General features: G+C 42.8%; 1 protein-coding gene across 5 annotated transcripts in view; it reads right to left on the bottom strand.

Annotated features, from left to right (window-relative positions):
* MAP4K5 (mitogen-activated protein kinase kinase kinase kinase 5) overlaps window positions 1-22,644 on the bottom strand; it is a 71,813-nt gene extending 49,169 nt beyond the window's left edge. For 4 of the 5 annotated variants that reach the window (XM_061998563.1, XM_061998564.1, XM_061998562.1 and 1 more), the window contains exons 1-3: window positions 22,463-22,644; window positions 21,920-22,132; window positions 1,161-1,218 (exon numbers count right to left, since the gene is read on the bottom strand). In XM_061998563.1, the coding sequence (XP_061854547.1) occupies window positions 1,161-1,218; window positions 21,920-22,027 (166 nt within the window). In that variant the 5' untranslated portion in view covers window positions 22,028-22,132; window positions 22,463-22,644. Of the gene's footprint in view, window positions 1-1,160; window positions 1,219-21,919; window positions 22,189-22,462 lie in introns of all 5 variants that reach the window. The other variant, XM_061998561.1, reaches the window with a different exon arrangement.
* Between the last annotated feature and the right edge of the window lie 1,230 nt (window positions 22,645-23,874).

Consider the following 23,874-nt stretch of genomic DNA (forward strand, 5'->3'; position numbering starts at 1 on the left):
TGTGTTTAAGAACCCACAATGCTTCTCAACCCCAGTGAGTGAACAGAACCAAGCAACGGTGAACAAATGAGACAATGTATTTTCCCAAGCAAGAAAGAGGAAGATGGCACTTCTACCTCACTTGCTAGCAATGTACTGACACTGTAAGCTTCCCATCAAAATTAGAGTCTATCACCACACACAGTCATGAATAGATGCTGGTGTTCAGGGAATGGAGACATTTCACTGCTAGTCATCAAAATCTTGAATTACAGAAGATTGGTTGGCAGAGACCTCCGGAGGTCTGTGGTCCAGCCTTCTGCTCTAAGCAGAGCTAACTGCAGAGTCAGGGCGCCCTGCTCAAGGCCTTGACCCATCAATTTCAGAAAGTCTTCAGGGATGGAGAGCACGTCACCACCCTGGGTCCTGCCCCAGAGCACAAACACCCTCCTCATGAAGAACTGTCCCCATGTCCAGCTGGATTCTCCCTTGATGCAGACTGTGCTGGCTGGCTCTCACCCCTTTGCTGGGCACTCCTGATGAGTCTGCTCCAACTGTTGAGTTATGACCGAGGAGATAAAAAAGCTCCTCTCATTTCCACTCAGGACACAATTTCTGATCTCAGCTCTCTATGCAGGAATCAGATTAGGCTTCAGCTCAGCAAATCTCTTGGGCAACAAGTGAGCTTCTTTTTCACTTTCTGCTTTTAGGAGGAGCATCAGAAAACACATAGGGACATGACAGTGTGAGCCATCCTCCTCCCTCAACACAGGTTACAAAAAAGATGACACATTAAAAAGCACAGGGCTCTGTTTTTCCCAGTGCACCTTTGGTGAGCATTGCACTATTGCTTGTTCCCTTCCCCCTTTCAACTCACACAGCCTACCAGTTCCACAATTTACCATCTGTCATTGATCTTCTCTTGATACTAACAACACACTGTAGCTGCAACATCTCTTTATGCAACAATCAATAAGGCAGATAAGAACAAACAAGGAAACAGTGAGTATAACACAGCCAAAAGCAATGGTACATCCTGCAGTGCTTCCTGTCATCTAACCACTGAAATAAAAAAACCCCCAAGTGCTTCTTTCGTCTGGAGCTTCGCAGCCGTGTGAAAATAAAAACATGGAAAAAATGAAAATGCAATTCAAAAATATAGAAAAGAATGTCAAACTTACCAGGCTCTAACTTGATTATTTTTACAGCAGCCAGTTCTCCTGTATGAAGATTTCTAGCCTGAAATAAGAGAGTTAAGACATAGTTAATTTTACTGCAACGGCATCTCACACAAACTCCCAAACTGATTTACTATGATGTCACATTTTTAAAATATGACACAATGTAATTAGCTGAGAACAACCTGGGTGAAGGTTATCTGGTTTTGATATTAGCACATCAACTCAGTTGGAGTCATGACGCATTACTGGCAGTTCCTTTCGAGACTTTATAAAACCCCAGCTATCTGCCAGCAACCGAGAGTTCATGCCTCTCCAACATCATTTTTAAGGGCTGCTGAAAATGAGAAGTGTCTGCCATCCGTGCTCACTGGGGTGGTACCAAATCACTGTGCCACAGCACTACGTGTCAATACACGGAGCACACAGTGCTCAACCACCTATCTCATGGGGCTAAACCTCAGTGTACTCTGAAAGTGGAACTGGTGGGTGGAGGGGCAGGGAGAAGCACTGCAGATGCAGCACCAGTTAATTCACAGCTCCCCAAGAACAACTTATCTCTGCAAACAAGCTCCTTCCAGCAGATGCTGATTAAGGTGAGTGAGTGGTCTCCATGACCCTCAAGAAGGAGAGTGGGTAAGGAGCTCCAATTAAGCCTTCCCCAAACCATCCTCTCCAGGTACACTGTGAACTTCACACTGAGAATTCAGTGGTAGAGAAAAATGTTACCAGAGCTTCAGATACAGAAAGAAGAGATTTCACTAACATTTTACACTCTAGTAAAATGAGCTCTAAATCACTCAGGAACCATCACCAGAGCTAAATGATATTATTTTTAACAAACAACCTGATCATCTAAAAGTTACAGGAGTCTAAACCCAATGGTTTCTTACTCTAACAAACATGCAGAGTATTCTGAACATATGAAACCTGGTTAAAAGGTAGATTATAGAAAGTTCCTGGTTAGGTGAAACTGATTTGGGCAGTTACTTAAGATAAGGATGCAAAGTAAATTTCCCCCTGTGGACTAAAGGAAGCCACCACAGAACAAAATACTCATCTCTCCCGTATGGACAAGAAGTCGTCTTAACAACAAGTAAAGCAAGAACTTGAAAGATAAACACCTCGGTTTTGTCAGCACTTAATGAAGCTTCAAAAACTAGAAAAGCTTTCCAGACAGGGGAAAAAAAATCAAACCAAACAGCAATAATTGGCTTTTCAAAGTCCTGTAGTGCTCAGCCAAGAGATGGGTGTTAGAATGCATGCCAAGGACACAAATATGACTCAGCTGAAGTAAAAGGAAACCTGGACAACTGTAGAACAGAACCAAACATCTGAAGCCAACAGACCAAATCACTGAACACTGAGAGCTATCTGCTAACCACAAAGAAAACTTTACCACTTATTAAAGTGTCTTCCTACCAGAGGGGTTTTTAGACCACAGCAAAACCATTGGTATCCTTCAACGTCCTGAAGCAGCATGCACTCAAGCATGGACAAAGGATCAGGACCTCCCTAATTCTATTGCACCTAATGATACCATTATAAAACACAGATGTTCTTGTAAGAGACCATGCACACTATCTTGGTGGAGACAGGGAACCTCCACTATCCAGGCTCCTACTCACAAGCCACCAAGTTATCATAGAATCACTATGGCAAGAAAAGGCCTTTGAGCTCATCAAGTCCAACCCCTTCCCTCACACTGCCAAGCCCACCACTAACCCATGGCCCTCAGCACCTCAGCTCCACAGCTTTGCAATAGCTCCAGGGATAGATTCCACCACCTCCCTGGGCAGGTGGTAGAGTTCTAATGCTTAATAACCCTCTCAGTGAAAAAGTTGTTCAGATAAAGCATGTTTTCCAGAACACCAGCTTCACTTCTGAAGTACAAAAGAGATCATATTCCTTAAAAATATTCATTTTCCATACAAGCAATATCTGCCACTGCTACTGTTATGCTGAAGCCTGATGGAATGGATATAATCTGCCAAAGGTCTTTGGTACGCAGACTGTTGGCAGGGTCTCGAAGGTTCAGGCTGGAGGACATTACTGCAATTACTGGCTCTCAGTTCTCACATGTGTCAGGCCTCAGAGCTTCAATAAATTGTGTCTTCCTGCTATCCAACATTACCATTAGGTTTTTGCATATAATCTATAGCCTAGACATGTGCTATTTTGGGTTTCGACCACGAAACTTTGGCTGCTAGAATAGAAAGCTCTCCATCAGGTTGGTATTCATGAACTAAACACATCAAGTTATCTGAGCCATTTGCCCTAAGACTGGCTTTCTGGTCGTTCAATTTAGAATCCAACACATTCTTGAGCTGATGACACCAGGACCACACGTGCTACTTAACTCTTTTTGTGCCAGCACTAAAGGCACAAGTGTTCCCTCATCCTATATATCCTTGGTTGGGGTGCTCAGAGACACAGAAATTGTATGAGATCTTCACTCTAGGCAACTGCATTGATAACGTCCAGAAAACTTGCCCAGCTGCTTCCCAAGAGACATCACCTGCCTGCAGATGTAACTGATGGCTTTTGTTCCTTCATCTTGCACTACACCAGCTTTACAAGCTGCTACATGCACACCTCTCTGCTGTCATTCTTGTTTTTTAAACTTTTCTCTTCCACACCTTTCTGTCAGCTGAAAACTTGATCAATAATGAATTACTGTTATCTTGCACATCATTAAAAATATAACAAGGCAAGGGCTAAAATCTGGTTCTGTGTGGTACACACCTAGATATGACAGCTGTCAAATAAGCGTTCCTCAAATCATTTTGAGACACGTTAATTAAAGACATTCTAAACTCATTTCCTATGGCTGACTACAGTTTTCATCCTCATCTCATGAACTTTGATGATCTCATCTGAATTCTAGTATTTCTACTATTTCAGTCTAATGGAAGTTAAAAACTACTAGATTTCTTACTTTCATTCTGCTGGCCTTGATTCCTTCAATATATAAGGAGGTTTCCTAAGAACTCATCTTGACACTAAAGGCTCAAAGAGTAAAGCTCAGCATTTGCATAGCTCCCTCCTTCACTGAAGCCTACATCAACATCAGCAATGATGTCTGGTTCCCACATGACAGAAGTGGAGCCCCACTTCCCCAACAGATCAGAGGACTTGCTGTAAGACTTTGCTCTCAGAGGAAGACAGAGCTTTTGCTGTCTGTTAGTACCGATCTCTATTTTATTTAATGGGACTCAACACTGAAAATTATGTTCCACATTACTCAGAATGAAAACTAAAACTGCAGGACTTTGGCAGAAGGATTGCAAAGCTTCAACAGAACAAGAATGGGACCAGAACAAGGGTATATTGGAAGGAGGTGAGCCACACAGTCAAATTTATTTTGCTCAATGTCATATATAAAACATATTTACCGAGAAAGAAGAGCTAGGTAGTAGTCTTTTGGTTACCTCTTCTTCATCTGTCCTACAGCCTGCTATAGGATGAGTGACAGCATCCCACAGAGCACAGCTCTTTCAGAATATTTTAGCAGAAAAATACTAATGTTACAGAACACCTCAGAGAGTCTGTGTTGAAACTAAAACAAATCACAACTGTCCCTATTTTTTTTTAATGTCCCATTGCACAGTTCTCGTAACATAGGAGATTCCATGTCACTAATGTGACAACACAATAATCATTACACTTTTTTTCCCAGCATGTCAGCACCAGCCAGTACAACCCTGAAGCTGTACCTGGGAAGATTAAAGGTTCCTTTAAACTCATGGTCTTGTCTCAAACAGAAAGTGGTTAGGAGCTGAGCAAGGAAACGTTGACTACCTTCCAGATCTACTCTCCCAGCAACTGAATCATGATCTGCATGACGCCTGCTTCAACAAGGACTGGCTGCAGACATAGCCTGTGTAAGGCTGTCAGTCTATGAGCAACACAACATTCTTCCAACCTAGGTACAACATCAGTGGTGTGTCCCAATGCCGCACTCAAAGATGAGAGGTGTTTTACTAGTAGAACTTGAGTTTTGGAGAGTTGGAAGAGTTTTATGGAATTACATACACAAAAAATCATTGTGTTTTCCCACTGAGACTTAACTTTCAGAACTGCATCAAAAAGCTGCTGTGGGACGGTGGACCCCAGTGTGACACCCATGGCAGCCTGTGTGCAGTGCTTCCTACCACAGACCCAAGCAATGCACACATGAAAATATGTTTCAGGTAGGACACTTTCTGTAGCTAATGTCCAGAAATAACACAGAAAACAGGCTTCAGAATCAGTTATGCACTCTGCAGTTTTGATTTATTTAAGAACACAAGCCAAACAATTCCACCCCACAGGATCCACAGTCTTGAGCCACGTGAAATGGTCAAAAATTGGTGAATCATTTCACTTGGACACTTGAATGCAAGTTTACGTGCCCCATCTCTTCATTCAGTCACCATCTTCAACACTGAAGAAGAGAGAGAGAAGTTTCAGACAGCAATATCACTTTCATAGCCCCCAAGCTAGTATTTTCAAGTTTCATGGATAAATCCTCTCCTCACCTCAACACCATTGTCTGAGCAACAGTCCAATTCACCAGAAGAGCCATTTGTTCAACCATGCCCTCATTTAATCTAATCATAATTGAAGCTCCTGTGGCAACCCTCCCATCTTATTCATCCCTTGCCAAGATTCACTCATCAGTGACTGTGACCTTTTGCTGTCTCAAGTGCCGCCTGCTCCCCCTCAGTTACTTAATATACTTTGAAAAGGTACCTTGACCTCCTGCCCGGCAATTGAAACAGAAGCCTCTCATTGGCTTTCTGGTTTCTGAACTCTTACACTCTACAACTCTTAATGTGCTCTATGCAGTTTAGGTTCCCCCTGTGCTGCACTGTTCTTTTCACGTCTCACAGCATCAAACAGACCCCTGAATTCAAATACCTATCTCTCTGAATTCACATCTACCGGTGCCTAGAGCTCTTGGCCAACTAAAGTGACCCAGAGAGATGTCTCTCCCGGGCTGCTCTAAATCCACGAAAACAGCCTTTTGTAATACATACAGGAAGCACAGTAGGTATTGCACTTATGGTTAAGAACAAAGAACCCAAAATACTATGGGCATTAAGGCAACAAAAAATAGACCTGATACAGGATACTTGAACAAATCAAGACTACTGCATAAATATACCAGAAGATAAGTGCACAAAAACTTGGAAACAACAGATGGGATCTTGAAGGTGCCACCACAACCAGTCCATTCATGGAGTAAAACTTCATGGAGCAACCATCACAGCTTGGAGCAACCATCACAGCTTGGAGCAACCATCACAGCTTGGAGCAACCATCAGACCTTTCATCTGCACTTCAGGCATGAGTTTTTCTACATGAGCATTTGGGTTCCACTTTGTGGTGTACTATCCCACTCCTATATGATATAAACACTTCCACAAACCTGCCACATTCTGCTTCAATTTTTTTTATCCTACTTCCAAACCAGTCACACAGAGAGATGGGATGCTTTTGCAAAGGACTTCTCAAGATGAAGCCCCTGATTCCTTGCTGCTATTCCAAGCACACAAGAAGAAACCCTCAAGATCAAGGCTGCAGACTCAACAGAGACCTTCCACAAAGGACAGCAAGTCCTTAGGAGGCCTCAGTAACTCTTAACACAAGAGGTTTGGTGGCTTCATCATTTGCTTGAGGTTTTTTTGTGAACAAACAGCCATGAAACTCAGTACTCAAGAGGCAATGTTAAGAAATCCAACAGGAACTGACAAACTAGAATAGGTTTCTGATCTGACCAGTTTACCATTTATCCTTCAAGTTAAGTGGCAAGTGATGTGTTAGAGAAGAATTTCATCTTGGTGGATGGCAATCTGCTGGTCTGTAAGAGAATTTGAACAACATTCTAATGCAGAAGTTCAAGTAAGTATTCCTAGTGTTTATCATAATTAACTGTACTGTTTTGCTTACTCTTATGATCTACAGAAATCAGTCTGTCAGTTTTAAAAAACGATTTGTAGAGCTGGAAAACTATCAGGCAGCTAAAGCAAAGAACAGCAATGCTGGACACACTCCTAATGAATGGGAAAGAGAGGCTTGTACTTCTGGAACACCATCTACTTTACCAGCTAAGTTTAATATTCAGACTGCAGAGCTGGGTACAGTACTGGACTGAACAAAGGCCCTCCTGCTCAGTGCTGAGACTATCTCTCAAACAGATGCGGAACACATCTTTTCTTTCACGTGCAAAGGTCTATGAATGAATTCAAAATGCAGAAAAAGGAACAAAAGAGGATAGTTTAAAAAAAAAAAAGTGAAATGACTGTCAAATATTAATGCAAATCTTGCTGAATGGGTTGAGATCTATGCCAGACAGAAATAGCCTTCCCTCGCTTTCTGGGTCCTCGCAATGCTCTGTTCATCACCAGAGGTGTGCCAGGACAGCTCACATGTGAAGCAGATGTCTAGCTAATCTATGCTACTGTAAAAGAGAAAGATACTCAACAATAATTTCTAATTTTCAGAGCTGTTTCTCTTTTAGGAGGCAGAAAGACCTAGAGGCAATTGTTCACCCCACAATCTTCCAGCTGGATTTCTGTGACAGAGAGCAGTACCAGGCTCCTTTATAGTGAAAGGCACAGAGGCTTTCAGAAACTGTTTCCCCAGCAGAGACTTTGTAGACTCAATATACTAAAAGAGAATCGTCTCCTAAAACACTGTTCCTACTTTTCAGGATGAACCAAAAATAGTGATTCATACACTAATTTTCCTTTTTTATATGTGCTTCTGAATTTCTTGTGTCGGCAGCACTACTAGAAGAGCCATCACTTTGATATCAAAGCTGAATATTGTACAATGACAACCATTGATTTTGTGGGCACTTGCTACTCCTTGTCATTCAGATGAGGGACAGGCATCAATACAAAGCAGGAGGCAAACTTCACACTCCCTGTTTTCACATTTACAGTATTTGCAGTTTCCCTTACTGAAGGAGCAGATCCCAGAATATACAAAAGTAACAGGGTTTAAATAAATTCCACCTTAAAATCTGGAAATCAATACAGTAGGATCTGTGACCAGCACTCATAAGTACAGCTAAAATGCAAATAAAGCTTAAATGTATTTACTTTTAGTGGCAGTTGGTGAAATTTAGATATTGTATCTCTTGGCAGAGAAAATCGGGAGGAAGGGAATTTACCTTTCATTCACCCACTTCAGACACTTTCTTACTCAAGGCCAATTAACTCAATCAATAAGAGATTAAAAGCTCATTAATGAAGTTAGGCCACCTCCTTTTATTCTAACACAGAAAACCAGACTAAGGATTTGTATAAGCAAAGTGGCTTTACAGATCTCAGCAGCCGCTAAAATGTTTAATTCTCATTTTAAGCAATAACTACAGAGAGACAATATGAGTAACAATAATAATAAAGCAAAGAGCAGTGCACTTCTCAATAACATTTATTTAGAGGGAGGAAAAAAACACAAAACATAAAAGAAGTCAGCTAAATGCTTCCAAGTAGAGGTTGGTTATTCTCCTATGAAATTTTCTTGGCAAATCATCCTTCGCAAAATATTTGGCCTGATCCTTCCAAAATTGAAAAGCTAAAGCTAGAAACAGACCCTGGCCACAAAAACACTATTTAGCAACTAAAGCAGCACAAAAGATACAAACAAATACCACATGAGGAAAAAAAGGGTCCAATTTTGACTTGCAGAAGACCACTAGCAAAAATCAAGAAAGAAAATCAAGAAAATCAAGAACTTTTTCAAATTACAACTATGTGCATTAGACTGTTTGGAAAAACTACTAAAATAGCTCAGTTTCCCAAGGAATAATACATTTTTTAACATAACAAGATCACATAAATCAAAGAAGGCCCACAAAGCTGCTAATATACTTAAAACTCAGTGGATGCCTAACATCTTTACTTACCAGGGAATAAAATAGGGGTAAAAAATCCATAAAATCAAAGATACATACGATTTAATAACGTATTTGTTAATAACAAATTAAGATGGATTTTAAAAGGGTTTATTAATCAGAAGACGGGTAAATTCCTATGTTGAATACATAGACCAGGACAAAGAAAAGAACCCCACGGTATCATGGGGTACAAATTCAAGTAACATGTAACATTAAGAGATTATATATTTTATGAGCTGCAGGGTAATTGTGAGTTGATCAGACACAACAGTCTCCAAACATCCTTATCAAGTCACGACAGCACTATTAAACCCACTTCATGCAAAAGGAAGACATCAATATTTTTGTATTTCAGGGAAACTATGAAAAACTTAAGATTATTTGTATATAACAAGGACAGAACCACTAAGCAACATGCCACAGTCACGCAGGAAATTCATGTCTGGGGTGCAAAGCACTGGAGTGTGCTTTCCCTTCACAAAGACCCTGTCTTCCTAAGCAGTAAAAAAGTTTCTGAAGGCCAACAGATTGCCTTTAAGCCACTTATGCTGCACAAATGAATTTAAGACCAATATTTTACTCTTTTTAATACCAAAGAAAGAGACATTTTTTACTGCTTAGCTTTGTAACTATGAGCTAACACACAATCAAATGTGCCTCTTGAGAAAGGCAGAACGGAGGAACCACTGCTGGTATTTTAAAGAGAAGAAACTGCAGCTTTAAGATCGCAGGTCTTGCACCATCCCTATCTGCATGCAGCTTCCTAAAAGACCAGAAATACTTTTGGACACGCTTTCAGATTAGTCAGAACAAAATATCCAAGTGTATCCATTCTGCTGCAGATTTTGGTTTTTTATTGAAACTACTTTGGCTAGAACTGCAGTACTTTGTGCTGTAACTGAGCCATATGTGCAAGCTCGTTTTCAGCTACAGAGTGTTTGGACAAACTCCTCTAGCTTTTCATGTCACACACAGTCTCTTCTGCAGTACCAAGCCTTCTGAACCCAAGGTACAAATCTCTATCAGCTCCTTTTCATTACTGTAATTTATTTGACAGAATCTAGAGAGGTACAGGGGGAAAATATAGACTTAAGTAGAAAAATCTAACTCCAACAAAGCTGTCCTGTAATTGCCACCTGAAAATTTCAGTTCCTCAGAGATGAGCTCACAATTACAGAATTCTAAGGAGCAAATGATAAAGTTATCTTCATGAAGAAAACAGGTATGGGTGTTTTGTTCTTTGTTGTTGTTGTTAAAGAAAGCAGAGACCAGAACAGAAAGAATTAATAAACAAGCATCTCCATAAATCAAAGAAATTGTTTTAAAAAAAAATAGTTAAAAACAGGAGCAGGAAGATCCTTTTCTGCCCTAAGATTAACCTTTCATTTGGTTGTCTTAAATCAGTTGTCAGCTTCTTGTGGTGGAAGCCAGGTAAGAAATTATTTCCTCTCAACTTCAACTGTGTGCACATGTGTATACATACTACAGTACCCCTGCCTCATCCTGACTACAGGTACAGTACTGCTGCTCACCTCTTTCTCCTGGAATAAAACATAACGTGTATTTGCAATCTTAATTTTGTATCTTATGATGATGATGAAATAATGATGAGTTAATATTTCTAATTCAGTAGGCAATTACAAAATCACAGCCTGGAATTCTACTGAAATAAAGAGAAATGACATTTCAGTAAGCTTTTTTAATGAGGAAAAATAAAACTTTAAATGTGCCAGATACATGAGAAAAGTTAAGTATAAAGTACATTTTGTACTTATGCTGATTAAGTAAAGAGATGAAATATGCTGCTGTTTCATTACAGACGGTATCTTTCATGATTCTGCAGCTATCTTATCCTCTTATACTTAGTTTTTAGGCAGAATGCAGAGAAAATAAACTGTTTTGATTTTTCTTCCTCTTTAAATTGTTTGCTCAATTTTGACCAACCCACTCATTTAAATGATGTAACTTGAAAAGAAGAAACTATTTTTTTCTACAGCTTAATCTGCAGTTGTCAAACACCAGTTTCACTTCAGTAGCCTGGTTTCAAGCATTTGGCCAGTGACTTCTTCACTTCACTGGTTCAACTTTCTTTAAAAACGGGACTGAAAACATGCTGCTCAAATAATAGGCATGCTACAGAGATTATACTATTACAGTACATTAGGCTTGATGATTATACTGGAATTTTTAATAAATAGTTTTACACTTTAATATACTTGAGAAGATTTTCCATCTTGCCTTATTCCTCTTTTGTTTCTAAATACTTTAACTTGCCTTCGCTTGACCCCCAATGGACCCCTGAGGCTGTTTAGGCAATGTCTCTCCATCCCAGGAAGCTACTCAGCCTGACAATCTGCTCTCCGGCTCTGCAAAAGCCTACATTTCCCACCCCCAACAAATGTAATCCCCTCCCTTCAGCAGCTGTGTGGATTTTCCATGGACCAGCCTTCCTGAGCCAGACACCACTAAGGAATGTGTTTGAGAAAGCCAGAGGAAATCAAGATAGAAAGTCTGAGGAACTGTGCGTGGCCTGGCTGCTTCTCCATTCCCAAAACTACTACTCAGCCCCCAAGCACACTCTGCTCTAGAAAACAACGTGTGTAAGATTTCCTCTTAGCATGAAGTGATAACACCAAAGGGCTAAATAAGCTGCCTTGTAACACTCGCTCCCCAGCATCCTTGTTGTCCTAAGAACTGCTCTCTTGGGAGATTTGATGACCTGCATACTCACTTAGCAGAAAGGAGCAGGTCACAGCACCTTCAAGAAGTAAAACACTGACCTGTGGGGTTTGTTTTCTTCTTATGTAAGACAGCAGCCAAAATGCAGAGAATTAATGAAAAAAAAGCAGTCCTGTAAATCAAAATAGACTATAGTCACACACTGTCCTTAAGTAAGGTCCCTGCAAGGCATGATCTATCCCGCAAGTCTGTTCCACCTGCAGGAAGCTGAAGGTTTCGTTACTGTCCTTCTCTGCACACAAACAGCAGAGACTGAACTCACGTCATCAATGGGCAACCACACAGGGATCACATGCAAATCCCACTTCAAGCTTTGGAAAACTTCCTGTAGCTAAATAAAATTATATACACAGATGAAGTAATGAAAGCAGAAACCATGAGAGAGTAGGAGGGACAAAGTCATAACGTCAAGATGAACTAAACGTCCAGTGAGACCACATCCCAGGGGAAGATAAAGCTGATAAGGAAACAGCTTGGCACCACATCTCTCAGGGCAAACCAAGGGCAGGTAGCCTGGCTGGCAGGCCTTCTTTAATACACACTCTCCATACACTGCCTGAAGCACCAAGACTGAGAAACAGAGGCAGTAATTGCTTTACCTCTTTCAGAATTTCATCTCATCATGCTTTCACAGAGAAAAGCCACAGGCTGCCTGTCCTCCTCCACCCCTACAGGAGCTAACTTTGCTGCTCAAGCCAGCACAGTCAGTCTGTACTCAAAACATCCCACTGTAGGATTTAGACAAGCTTCAACACCCACATTGTGAGAAAAAGGCAAAAAATATATTCACATACACTAAATGGGTGATCAGTTGTGACTGCTGAAGCAATGGCAGATCATAAAACATTCTCAAGACCTCCCTATCCTCCTAAGTCCCTTTGTCCCCAGTTTGATAGTTAGAGAGAAATTTCAAAACAGATTCTCTAGACAGGAACTATTTGCCAGTTTTAAAGGCACTATGTTAATCGAAGTTAGTCATGCCTCTTCACAATTAACCAAAAAGAAAGGGATCAGAACAGTGCTTTAAATTTCAATGCAGACATGCCTGACAAAACAAAATTGTATTATCAGAAACTGCTTATCCTGTGCAATTACTGAACCAGACACCTCCTAAATATGATGCTGGTGAATGTATTTTGAAGATACAGATACACTCCACTCTGCATCAGAAGCCCCCACCCCTGGTGAGCTGCTAAGGCTACAAAAGCAATGCCCACAGAGCTGAGCTATCTTGGTTCCCTCTCTCCATGTATCATACTATTATTCTCTCCTGCAAAAGAAATCATCTTAGGGCAGAGGGCATTTAAAACAGCAATGCTTCTTTCCAGTTTTAAATGAAAGGAGATTTCAGCTGTTTAAGAGAATCTATCTTATTTCAAGTAACACCACACCCCCCAACAGACAATACAACTCTGAATAATACCTGCAAGGGATACATCGAATAGTCTCCCTTACTCCACTGCAGACCAAGTGCATCAGAAGAAACGTTTTAGCTGCTGCTATTTTCAAGCTCCTTGTCAATACCACACAAATCCCTGGAGCTGTTAATCACTGGAGAGCAATGAACACTCATTAGGCATTGCTCCCTATCAAATCTTAATTCTTTATATTTTAGCAAGATGAATTACATCTATAAAAGATGGTAGGCCTCGCTTTTATTCTGTCTATCACATTTACATGCCTGTGTGAGAGACTTTACCACCTATCTTCCCTTAATATTAATGACTAAACCACCCAAACATCTTTGGGAGTCTAATGATTATAATCCAACTATTATGTGTCTGGACATTAAACAGTGAGTTAAGGCGAATGTAACACAATTCTATACTACTTCAATAGCAATGACCAGCCATAAGCCTAAACAGACATACACACAGCTGAGAACAGAACAAAAATACAGCTTCTTGGGGTGGACAATTACATGAAATATAGGAAGAAATGATGACTTTAAAGATCCACAGGAAAGAACTACACAAAGAAAGATCAAGAACAATTTGTTATCAATAAGGCAACAGAGTCACCCTGCAATGACCTCTTTGCTGTGTGAAGAGAAACAGCACCTGCCTTTCTGGAATGTCTCAATATTCACATTTCAACAGGCTACAAATCCAGCTGTTCACACTAACCTCAAAATAGGTTTCATTCAGCTTTCTGGAAAGGTCCAGTGAAATATCACTCGTCTCTATGAAAACATGAGCCTTCTATACACTATATTCATGTGGAAGACACAAAATCAGATTTTGGAGAAGAGTATAAAAAATGGCCTAAGGATGCCTTTTTGACAGATCACTTCAGTAACTCACAGAATCACAGAATGGTAGCAGCAGTTCTGGTCACCAGCACTGTGGGTCAGTTCAAAGCTCTGTGAGGTATCCCTGACCGCATCTTGCATGCACTTTTTACTAACTTCAGGAGCAGACAAAACAATAGAAACGAATACAGCAATACAAAGGATAAAAGACTAGGGAAATGTATTTAAAGAGGCAAAGGCTTTAGAAGAAAAGCCTTGGCACTTCCTATTCTTCCTCTGTTGCAACAATTTTTCCATTTTTTACTGCTTGCTCATGATGTACTGACCAGCATCTGCAAAAACCACATCTTAGTGTCCCGCAGTCTCAAAAGTGAGCAACTTTGAGATGATGCTAAATGCACTAGTCCCATAATTTGACTACCTCTTGACACAGCTGAGAAGAACATGTCATCCTGTGTCCAACAGCTCTGTTAGCAGTCACTAACCCAGAGATAAGATAATAGCCCTTTCCCTATTGCCTTGGCATCTTCCTAATACATATAGGTAAGGAAATCCTCTCTTGAATTGCTTTCTGTGAGATATGACAGGGGCATGATGGGAGCAGCACCCACAAAACAGATTTGCTCCATACCTCCGGTCCTGACTGAAAAAGCAGCCAGGAAGCAATTCCTTTCCTTGCTCTGTTGTGTGCTCTTTTCACCAAAGGAGTGCGAGAGCTCCAGAGATATGGTCAAGCTGGGGCTTCTCAGCACAGTGTTTTTAACATCTGCCACAGGGCAAGGTAAGCTTTGGCTCTTTGAGCAGCTGAGAAGGTCCTTGCAGACACTACCCACCACGCTAACGCTTGGGTGAAGGAATTTAGAAAACTGAAGAGTAGAATGGAAACCTCTCTGTACCCAACACTGAAGTTTTCCCCCAAACAATCTATGAAGGAAGAGCAGTTTATCCAGCCTCCATATGCGAGGAGCTCCTGACAGCTCAGGTCTTCATGTGATGGAGACATTTCCTGCAGGCCAGCTGCAGGGGGATACATGAGCAGGCAGATCTGGCTCTCAAAATGATACTAACAGGCTAAATATTATCCCATGGATGAATATACTGATTTAGCAGAGCTGGTTTGGTAAGAATAGACTTAAAAGGTGTTTTACTCTCAAAGGAGTGGCTCTGCTATTTTGATAAACCGAAAGGACTCCAATTTTTCAGACAAATCACTCTTGAACAGATTCCGTAAGTGAGAAAAGGGAAAGGGGGCGAGAGCTGTAGTAACGCTGCGTGTGTAAACACGCCCTCCAGCCTAGCAAACCACAGCCTGGGGAAAAACAAGGTGGTGCATAGAGAGACCACCCCCCCCCCCCTTCATGCTAATTAGAGTAAATATACCTGTCAGAAAGGTCACTCTATTTGGTGAGTCCAAATGGTAAGTTCAGATAAAGGATGTCTACAATACCACTTCATACCATACCAGGTATGCTCCACAAGATTTGTGGAAGGACTGGTAGAATAAATTGCCTTTTCCTATTTTTCAACTACTGTCAGGGTCAGGTCTGACTTATTTACCTACTCCCATTAAAAGCTGGGTACTATCTGGTTTTTATAGATTACAAATCCAAAATCTTGAACAAAATACCCTGACCCTCTCATTCACCCCAGAATTCCCTTAGGTCTACCAAAACTGCCATAAACTACAAATCAAAGTCTGCTGTATCCACCAAACCTCATTTGTGTGACTGCTCTTATTGCTAGGAATCCTTCAGAAATTGGGAAATAATTATTCTAGCTTCTTGAAGAAAAATAACATCTGAAAACCTAAGAGAATGGCAATGTCAGAAAGTCTTTGCAGTCTGAAATGTAAGGGATCGACATTGCCTTGAGTTGAAGAACATTTATGAATATGGAGATCTACCTGTTTTGTCCTGTTCTCAAATGGAATCACCTTTGGCTGATGCTGCTGCTTCTTTTTACATCCAGCCACAGCCAAGAAGCCAGGTGCCAAACATGACTAAAGGTAGCAAGCGTATTTGTTTTTCCAGCTGCAGAGCGGACGGACAGTTGCTGGTGTCAGCGAAATACGTTGGCAAACTCCGTCACAGCCTTGTGAACAGGAAGAGCCGCTCTCTCCAACATGGATAGCTGCGTACTCCTACCATGCACCTCTGCTGAACGAACTGGGAATCACTCAGACACCTCATGCTGGAAATCTTGAATGCATTCCACATTATCCAAGTGTGTTGTAAATGAAAATGATCACTGTGTCTTCCGGGGACAAGAATGTGCTCTCCTTAACTCCTTCCTGTGCAAGTCCCTCACAGACTGTACCATGAATAAACAACAAAATCATCTACCCAGCAACATGTCACCTGAAGGAAGAGCATTAGGCAGTAGTAACACAACTGAAGACTACATCACAGACAAGGCTGATACCAATAGGACAATAAACTCAACAGAGCAGACCCTTGCTTTCCTCAGTGGCTTAAGAGACACTGAGAACAGCCTTGGTACTACTAGCTGATGGAAGTACACTGAAATGTTGCTACCACTCTTTCTTTAGTTCCTCTGCAGACCTAACCCATGAGGACAACACTCTTCAAAAGAGCTGGAAAAGTAATCAGACCTTATTTTTAAGATTTTAGAGACTACTTGATTTTGAAAGTAAGAGACAGGGAGAAAGAGACAGAAGGAGAAACACTCTATTCCCACCACATAATATGCCATTAACAGAAAACATGAGCAACAGGAATTAATATTTAAAGTCAAACAGTTTCAAATATTCCACAACAACAAAGACCAAATTCTTAACAAGAAAAATTTACAACTATTACAAATGGAAAAGCAAGGGCTTATCTACAACTCATGAATATCCTAACAGAGGGTATCAATAAGCCACTGAACATCTTAGTTCTCAGCAATATAGATAACTCCTACTGATTGCATCCTAAAAGGAAAGCATGCAATTTCCCAGAAGAGAAACTCCCCAGCAATAAGAACAAACTCAATAGCACTGGTGTGATGACATTTTAATCACCCTTCATATGGAAAAAACAAGAGTATGCAGAGTTCAGATATGGCTACAGCAAATACTGCTAACCAGAAAGCTTTGATCTGGAGAAGTGTTTAATCCCCTGATGTGACAGATGTTTTATGGTAATTCATACATGTAATCAATGTATATTCACCAGGGCAGAAGTGCTGAGCTGGGGATGGCCAATGCAATTGGCCTGCATCTGCCAAAAGATACTCATATAAAGTTGGGAGTATGTGACTAAAAACTATCATAGCCATAACTGCACTCTGGTATTGAAACAAAGTCTTAACATCCCATTCTCAACCTCTTGACTTTATGTAGTAGAACATTTCAACTGGTAAATTTTTGTGATCTGTGAAATTAGACTGACACTAAGAATCATTTTCAAAATATCAAATTCAGGTTCTTAACAGCCTTTGAAAGCACCAGGAATTATACTCCAGAGCTCTGAAAATAAGATACTGACCCTACAAAAAAAATCGAACAAAATCGAACTCAAATTGTACAGTCTCCCAGTTTTATCGTAGAATCATAGCATGGTTTAGAACAGAAGGAACCTTAGAGTTCACTTTGTTCCAACTCCCCTGCCATGGGTAGGAACACCTTCCAGTAGATCAGGTTGCTCGAAGAAACCTGGCAACCTTTTTTAAAAAGAAATATCTCTTTTTTTGAACTGTATTTGAGCAAAAGAGTCTCTGTGTGTCAGGATCCAATTTCATTGCTCACTGTTTTCCTGCAGCAGTGACCAGTGAGTGGCAAACCAGTACAGGTTTCTTCTAAGTTAATGCCTTTATCTGGTGCAGGAGATTAAAAAAAAAAAAAAAAAACAAAAATCCCAAGAGAAGAAGAGAGACAGAGCAAGTGACTCAAGAATGAATGAAATTTCCATGATATTCACTAAGAGGTATCTCATTTACAGGTAGTTTCTGCCATGAATTTGGTCCATGTTCCTCCCCCTGAGCTTACTTTTAAAGAAATGTTAATGCAGCACTGTTCACAATCCTGCTTGGAAAAACCCAAACAAGACAGCTTTAGAATTGCTGCTCAAGATCATATTTAATCATTGCCTCTCAGTGAGGACAGACATCCAGCTATTCATCCCGCAAAAACAGCCTGGGGAGGGTGCTGGGCTGTGCAATACACGAGCTTTCAGCTCAGTTGCCAAACAAGAGCATGCAAAAAGACAGTCTACATAAGCCACCCTTTTGTTCCCCTTCTGCAAAACTGAAGATCAGTTAAAACCCTCTTTGGGGCACTTGCATTAAAAACCACAAAAAGCCAAGCCCTGTGTATCTGGAGGAGAAGGAGATGGAGGAGGTAGTAGCAAATGGAAGTTTTTTGTACCCTCAACAGGCTGATGGTAAAGGCACTCACTCTATCCTTATTTATGCAAAGGGTCTCTCACCATGACACAGGGTATCAATTCCCCTAAATCTCTCCACTAAACCTATTCCACATCATTAATAAACACTTACATGGAAAGTCCACACAGGAAATCCCAGTAAAATACAACGAAATTATCACCCCAATAGAGCGTTTGTTTTCCAAGTCCCTTCAGGACACTACCATCTACAAACACATTTAACCTAACAACATGATGTTCTGATGCAACCAAACTCTGCAAGCTAACCAAAACAGGCCAGACTTACACTAATCCAAGTAATTCCAGCAAATATCATGGACTGCAGACACACGTACTTATAGAGCTGCTGGTATGAATTTGTCATCAAAACTGGCCTTATACAAGCTAGACTACAAGGCCTTATTGAAAAGCTGCAGGTTCACTGACAGGTCATGCTGGCATGAAAAGCCATCCTGGCAAACATCTAACCATGCTATGGGAGTTTACCTGGGAGGGGATCTGACAGACCACTTCCCAGGGCTAGAGATTAAATTCCAGTTACAGTTTCTAGCAGCTGGTTTAGCTTTCTGCTCTAAGACACTGGTCAACTGGATGTTTCTGCATTAACCACACACACAACATCTATATCAGCATGACCATGTAGATGTGTGACCAGACATATCATTCTTAAGATACTGCTGTGAGACTTTCATCTGTATGACCAAGGAAGAAAACAGAAATCTTGCCAGGAAATCCAAATGAACATCTTGCTTGTGCAGTGTGAAGGAATATGATGCTAGGGACACTATCCATTTGACAGAGAGTTAGGACAAAAAATATACTGCCAGTATATTAAGTTCCAGTGAGTACCCAAGCTTCATTATTACAACCTCGTTCAGAAGTCCACCATTTATGACAGCTTGATACAGTGCTTTGAGAGAGAAGTTATTCCAATGGATTACAATTGGTTTAGCAGTAATATCCTCTATTGAAAAGAAATTAAAAAGCTTCTCCAAGACAGATTAGACTACTAACATGTTAGAATTATAATGGAAATTATACTTCCAAGACTGGTAGACACAAACTTGCATCTACTTGCACACACTGAATAGTTTACTTACAGATGATTTGTCCCTAACCCTGAAATGCACTTTGGGGAATAAAAACATATCAAACCAACATCAACAATCCAGTACTTATGAGCGACCCTACAATCAACCATTGTGTGCCATGTGACAGACGAGGAAAAAAAACCCCACAAACACTAAGAAAACACATTTCAGTTTTAAGCTTCCATAGCAGTAATGAAAAGTGAAGTGGGCAGGAGATTTTTAGAAAGGCCTTAAATATTCTTCTGTAACCTAATAGTGAACACAAATATTTGCTTAACCTCCACCTTCAACATCCAAAAAAGTACTAATTACTCTAAAAGCTACCAAATGGCCCAAGAAGAATCTGCGGCACGAACCACCATCACCAAAAAGCATCTGAGGAAGGGGCAGATCTCCCACAGTCAGAAAGCCCGTCTCATTTAGACATCCTAAAAACAACTGTGCTGGTGACTCATTAGTAGCAATGAAGCAGAGAAACCTCTTGAAGAGGTGAGAGGAAAATTCCATTATAATTTAAGAGCACTCTCTAGCAAACTTTGCCCAAGCTCTGCAACATAACAACAGTTGGATGTTCACTAAGAAATGCATTTTATAAACACTACTGACAGCCCTCAGTGGGCACAAGATGTGCCATCTGTGCTAAGAAGAATAAAAGTACAATGTTTACACATTAAGTCCTTCCAAGAAAAAAAACGTTTACCTTAGTTAATTTTAAAATCAACATCAATGACTTAAAAAAAATTAGTCTGCTTTGCATCTTTGTCATAACAGCCAGTGCCATCCAATTCAGTATTCCCTTGATATGGTTCCTCCCTGTTGCAGGGCTTTATAAAAACAAAGAACAAACCAGTGACCTAGAAACAAATGTAGGCTCTCAAACTAAGCTCATTAATTTTATACTTGGTTTAGACCCATAACAACATCTAAAAAGACTGTCAAACACTTTGATTTCTATTTGCCAGGCGGCACTGTGAGAAGGTTTGGGTTTATTCCCATCTGAAACTTTTTCAGGAATCGAAGGCACATTTTTCATAACCCAAAGAACAGAAGGAGGAGAGAGGGTTGTGGTTTTGATTTTAAAGGGGATATGTTTACATGGCACGGAGCAGAGCCATGCATTCAAACCAGCTCCGGAACCGGAAGCTGTATGACATGTCAGCACAACTCTCTGCTAATTACCAGGATAATGAGAAGCAGAGTATTCCTTTTTCCACAGAGAGCAAAGAGATGACATAAAAATACTTTTCTGCAACACAACTAGTTATTGCTTGCCATGCTGCCCTGTACTATGCAGACATACTCAAACAAGGTAGCTCAAGGTATGCCGAGTTTTGGGTTTATGAAACCCAAAATGTCCTTTTAAAGGATTTAATGATAGATTAAAAGTGCTCAGCAAGGAAGCTGACTGATCTGTGCACAGCACTCTAGAAGAAAGGAGAAAAAAAGAAAAAAGGAAGGTAAATAAGGTAAATATGCACCAAGAAAGCTTTAAAAATAACTCCCCAAGGCCATAAGTAACCATTTCAAAGGGGTGACAGGAATGAGATCCATCTATAAAACTTCAATTTGAACATTAGCACAGAGCCCTCCCCCAGCTTGAGCAATTACCTCTGCCTTTCATGTGGCAGAGTAACACACCTCTTCTTGTACGGTTGGTTGTGTCAGGTCTATTTTAAACACACTCAACAGCACTACAAAGTAAAACATCACAGCCACTATTCCCATGCAGCTGAAAATGCAGTCTGCCAAACATAGGCCAAAAACTTTTGAGGCTTTCTTTACAGGCAACTCAAGCCTTAAAGCTGCTGGGCATCCCTGACCTTTGGAGAAGGGGCTCATCTCTCCTAGAGAAGCACATAGGGAGGAAGACCCCATGCCAGCACCTTCTGCTTCCCATGGCTGTGGTTCTAGCGATGTCAGCACCAGTAACCACTATTTCAAGAGTATCCATTGGACTTGTAGCGCTAACTATACTGCAAGCTGTAACTCTGTCCCGGCATCTGAATAGCTTTAATCTGCTTCTGCCTTTCATGTGCTATTATTAACCTCAGGGATAAACTTGCATTCTTTTAATCAGGTGCTTTAACTGATGTGTTCTGGAAACAGGTACAGTACATAGATATACCCTCTACCTTGTTTAAGAGTAACGTGGAAAGCATTATCTGCAATACCCACCAACTCAAACTTCTAAGAAATCAGTGCAGGGACCATTAAGATGGACTTTTCTCCAACACCACAAGCAGAAGTCAATTCATTTAAAGTGCCATACCCATACAGGAAGGGAAACATGCTTTACCAGAGATGCCCCGAGTCTACTGGTTACTCAGGAGCCACTCTGTCCGGCCAGTCCCTTGACGCCCCGAGTCCAGCCGCGTAGTGAGGAGAAGCCCCGGGGCAGAACTCACCTTGTAGACATCGCCGTAGGTGCCGCTCCCCACCCGCTGGATCAGCTCGTAGTCCTGCTGCGGGTTCCGCCTCTGGATATCCCCGCGCGGCCGGGCCGCCGGCTCCATCTCCTACCCCGCGAAACCCCCGCCGGGGAAAGGGGAGCCGCGGTCGCTTTCTTCCTCGTCCCTCCAGCCGCGGATGCTCCTAGCGCTGCACCTGGACCATGGCTCCTGCGTCGGAAAGCGCTAGCTGAGGGAGAGCTCCCGGGGCGGGCGCTGGGCCGCGGCTGCTGAGACAAAGGCAGGCAGCCGGCGGGTGCCACAAACGCTAGCGGCCCGGCGGCAGGGGCAGCGCCTTCCGCAACGGCTGCAAGGGCTCCCCGGGGCAACAGCGAACAGCCGAGCCCGGCGGGAAACAGCGGCCCCGGCCGTTGTGGGGAGGGGAGGTCCCGGCCCCTCGGCGCTCAGAAGGCTCTTGCGGCCCGCCCGCCGCCGGCCGGGGCAGCCGCCAAGCCCGCCTGCCCGCCGCCAGGCCCGTACCAAGGCCGGGCCGGCTCCTACCTGCGCGCCCACAGCCCTTTGTCCCGCCGGAGAGGGAGCGCCTCCGCCTCCTCCCGCCGCAGCCCCGCGCTCCTCCCCAGCTGCAGCCCCGCTGTCCGCCGCGGCCCCCACGCACGCACCGCCCGGCCGAGCCGAGCCGGGACGGGTCGAGTCGGGACGGGACAGCAGCGGCCTCCGCGAAGCCGCAGCGCCACAGCGCGGCCGACAGCACCGCCGTGGCCCTTCCCTCCCCTCTCTTCTGCCCGCCCCGCGCCGGCCGCGGGCCCGGGCCTCCCCTCAGCATTAGCAGAATGTGTGTCAGGATGCTACCGAGAGGCTGCTGCCCGCCGCTGCACCGGGCTGCGCCGCCTGCCCCTCCTGGCGGCCCTCAGCCGGTGGCGGCCTGGCCCGGGCCCGCAGGCCGCTCTGCCCGGCGCTGACCGGGCATGTGGTGCCGGTGTTCCCCTGGGGCCCGGCGGCGGGGAAAAGGCGGCGGGAGGTGCCTCTGCACAGGGCTGCTTGTGGGCCTGGGCGGGACTGCAAGCCCCACTGCCTGTCTAGAGGTGCACATCGTGACCCTCCGCTAAGGGAGGTGAGCCACGGGCTGCCATGTCACAGAGTCTTGGAGTCACAGAACAGTTTAGTTTGGAAGGGACCTTAAAGATCACCTCACACTACCCCCCCTGCCATGGGCAGGGACACCTTCCACTAGCCCAGGTTGCTCCAAGCCTCATCCAACCAGCCCTTGAACATTGACAGGGATGGGGCAGCCACAGCCTCTGTGGGCAACCTGTGCCAGGGCCTCACCACCCTCACAGGGAACTTGCTTACCTGTCATCCAAATCTCTTTCAGTTTAAAGCCATCACCTCTCATCCTGTCACTCCGTACCCTTGTAAAAATTCTCTCCCCATCTGTCTTGTCGGCACTTTTAGGGACTCAAAAGGTTGCTACAAGGTCTCCCTGGAGCCCTCTCTTCTCCAAGCTGAACAACCCCAGCTCTCCCAGGTTGTCCTCATAAGCGCTCTGATCATTTTTGTGGCCTGCTCTGGAGCCCTTGTAACATGTCCATGTCTTCACTATGGAGAGACAAGTGTGGGGGCAGACATAGCTTTTAGGCTGTGACCCTTGGTTTGAGACAGGAGAAAAGCCCCCAACTTGCCTAAACCACATATATAACATATATTGAGATCCATATGTATACTTTTGTCAAGCACTGGATTGAGTTTTCCATCTTTGACACCAGAGCTGCTCCTCCCTTTACATCCTGGTAGGGGTTATCACAGCTGCCATAGCAAAAGCCCCCTCCAAGCTGAGCACTGGAAGCTGATCTACTCCCAGAGAAGCTCCGAGATGCAAGAGGAGGAGGAGGAGGATGTAGCAGCTTGAAGGAATGGGCATGTAGACTGGGTAGGACTCCCTGTGTCAGTGAGTC

Source organism: Colius striatus, chromosome 6 (assembly GCF_028858725.1).
Source record: "Colius striatus isolate bColStr4 chromosome 6, bColStr4.1.hap1, whole genome shotgun sequence".
NCBI classification, from domain to species: domain Eukaryota; kingdom Metazoa; phylum Chordata; class Aves; order Coliiformes; family Coliidae; genus Colius; species Colius striatus.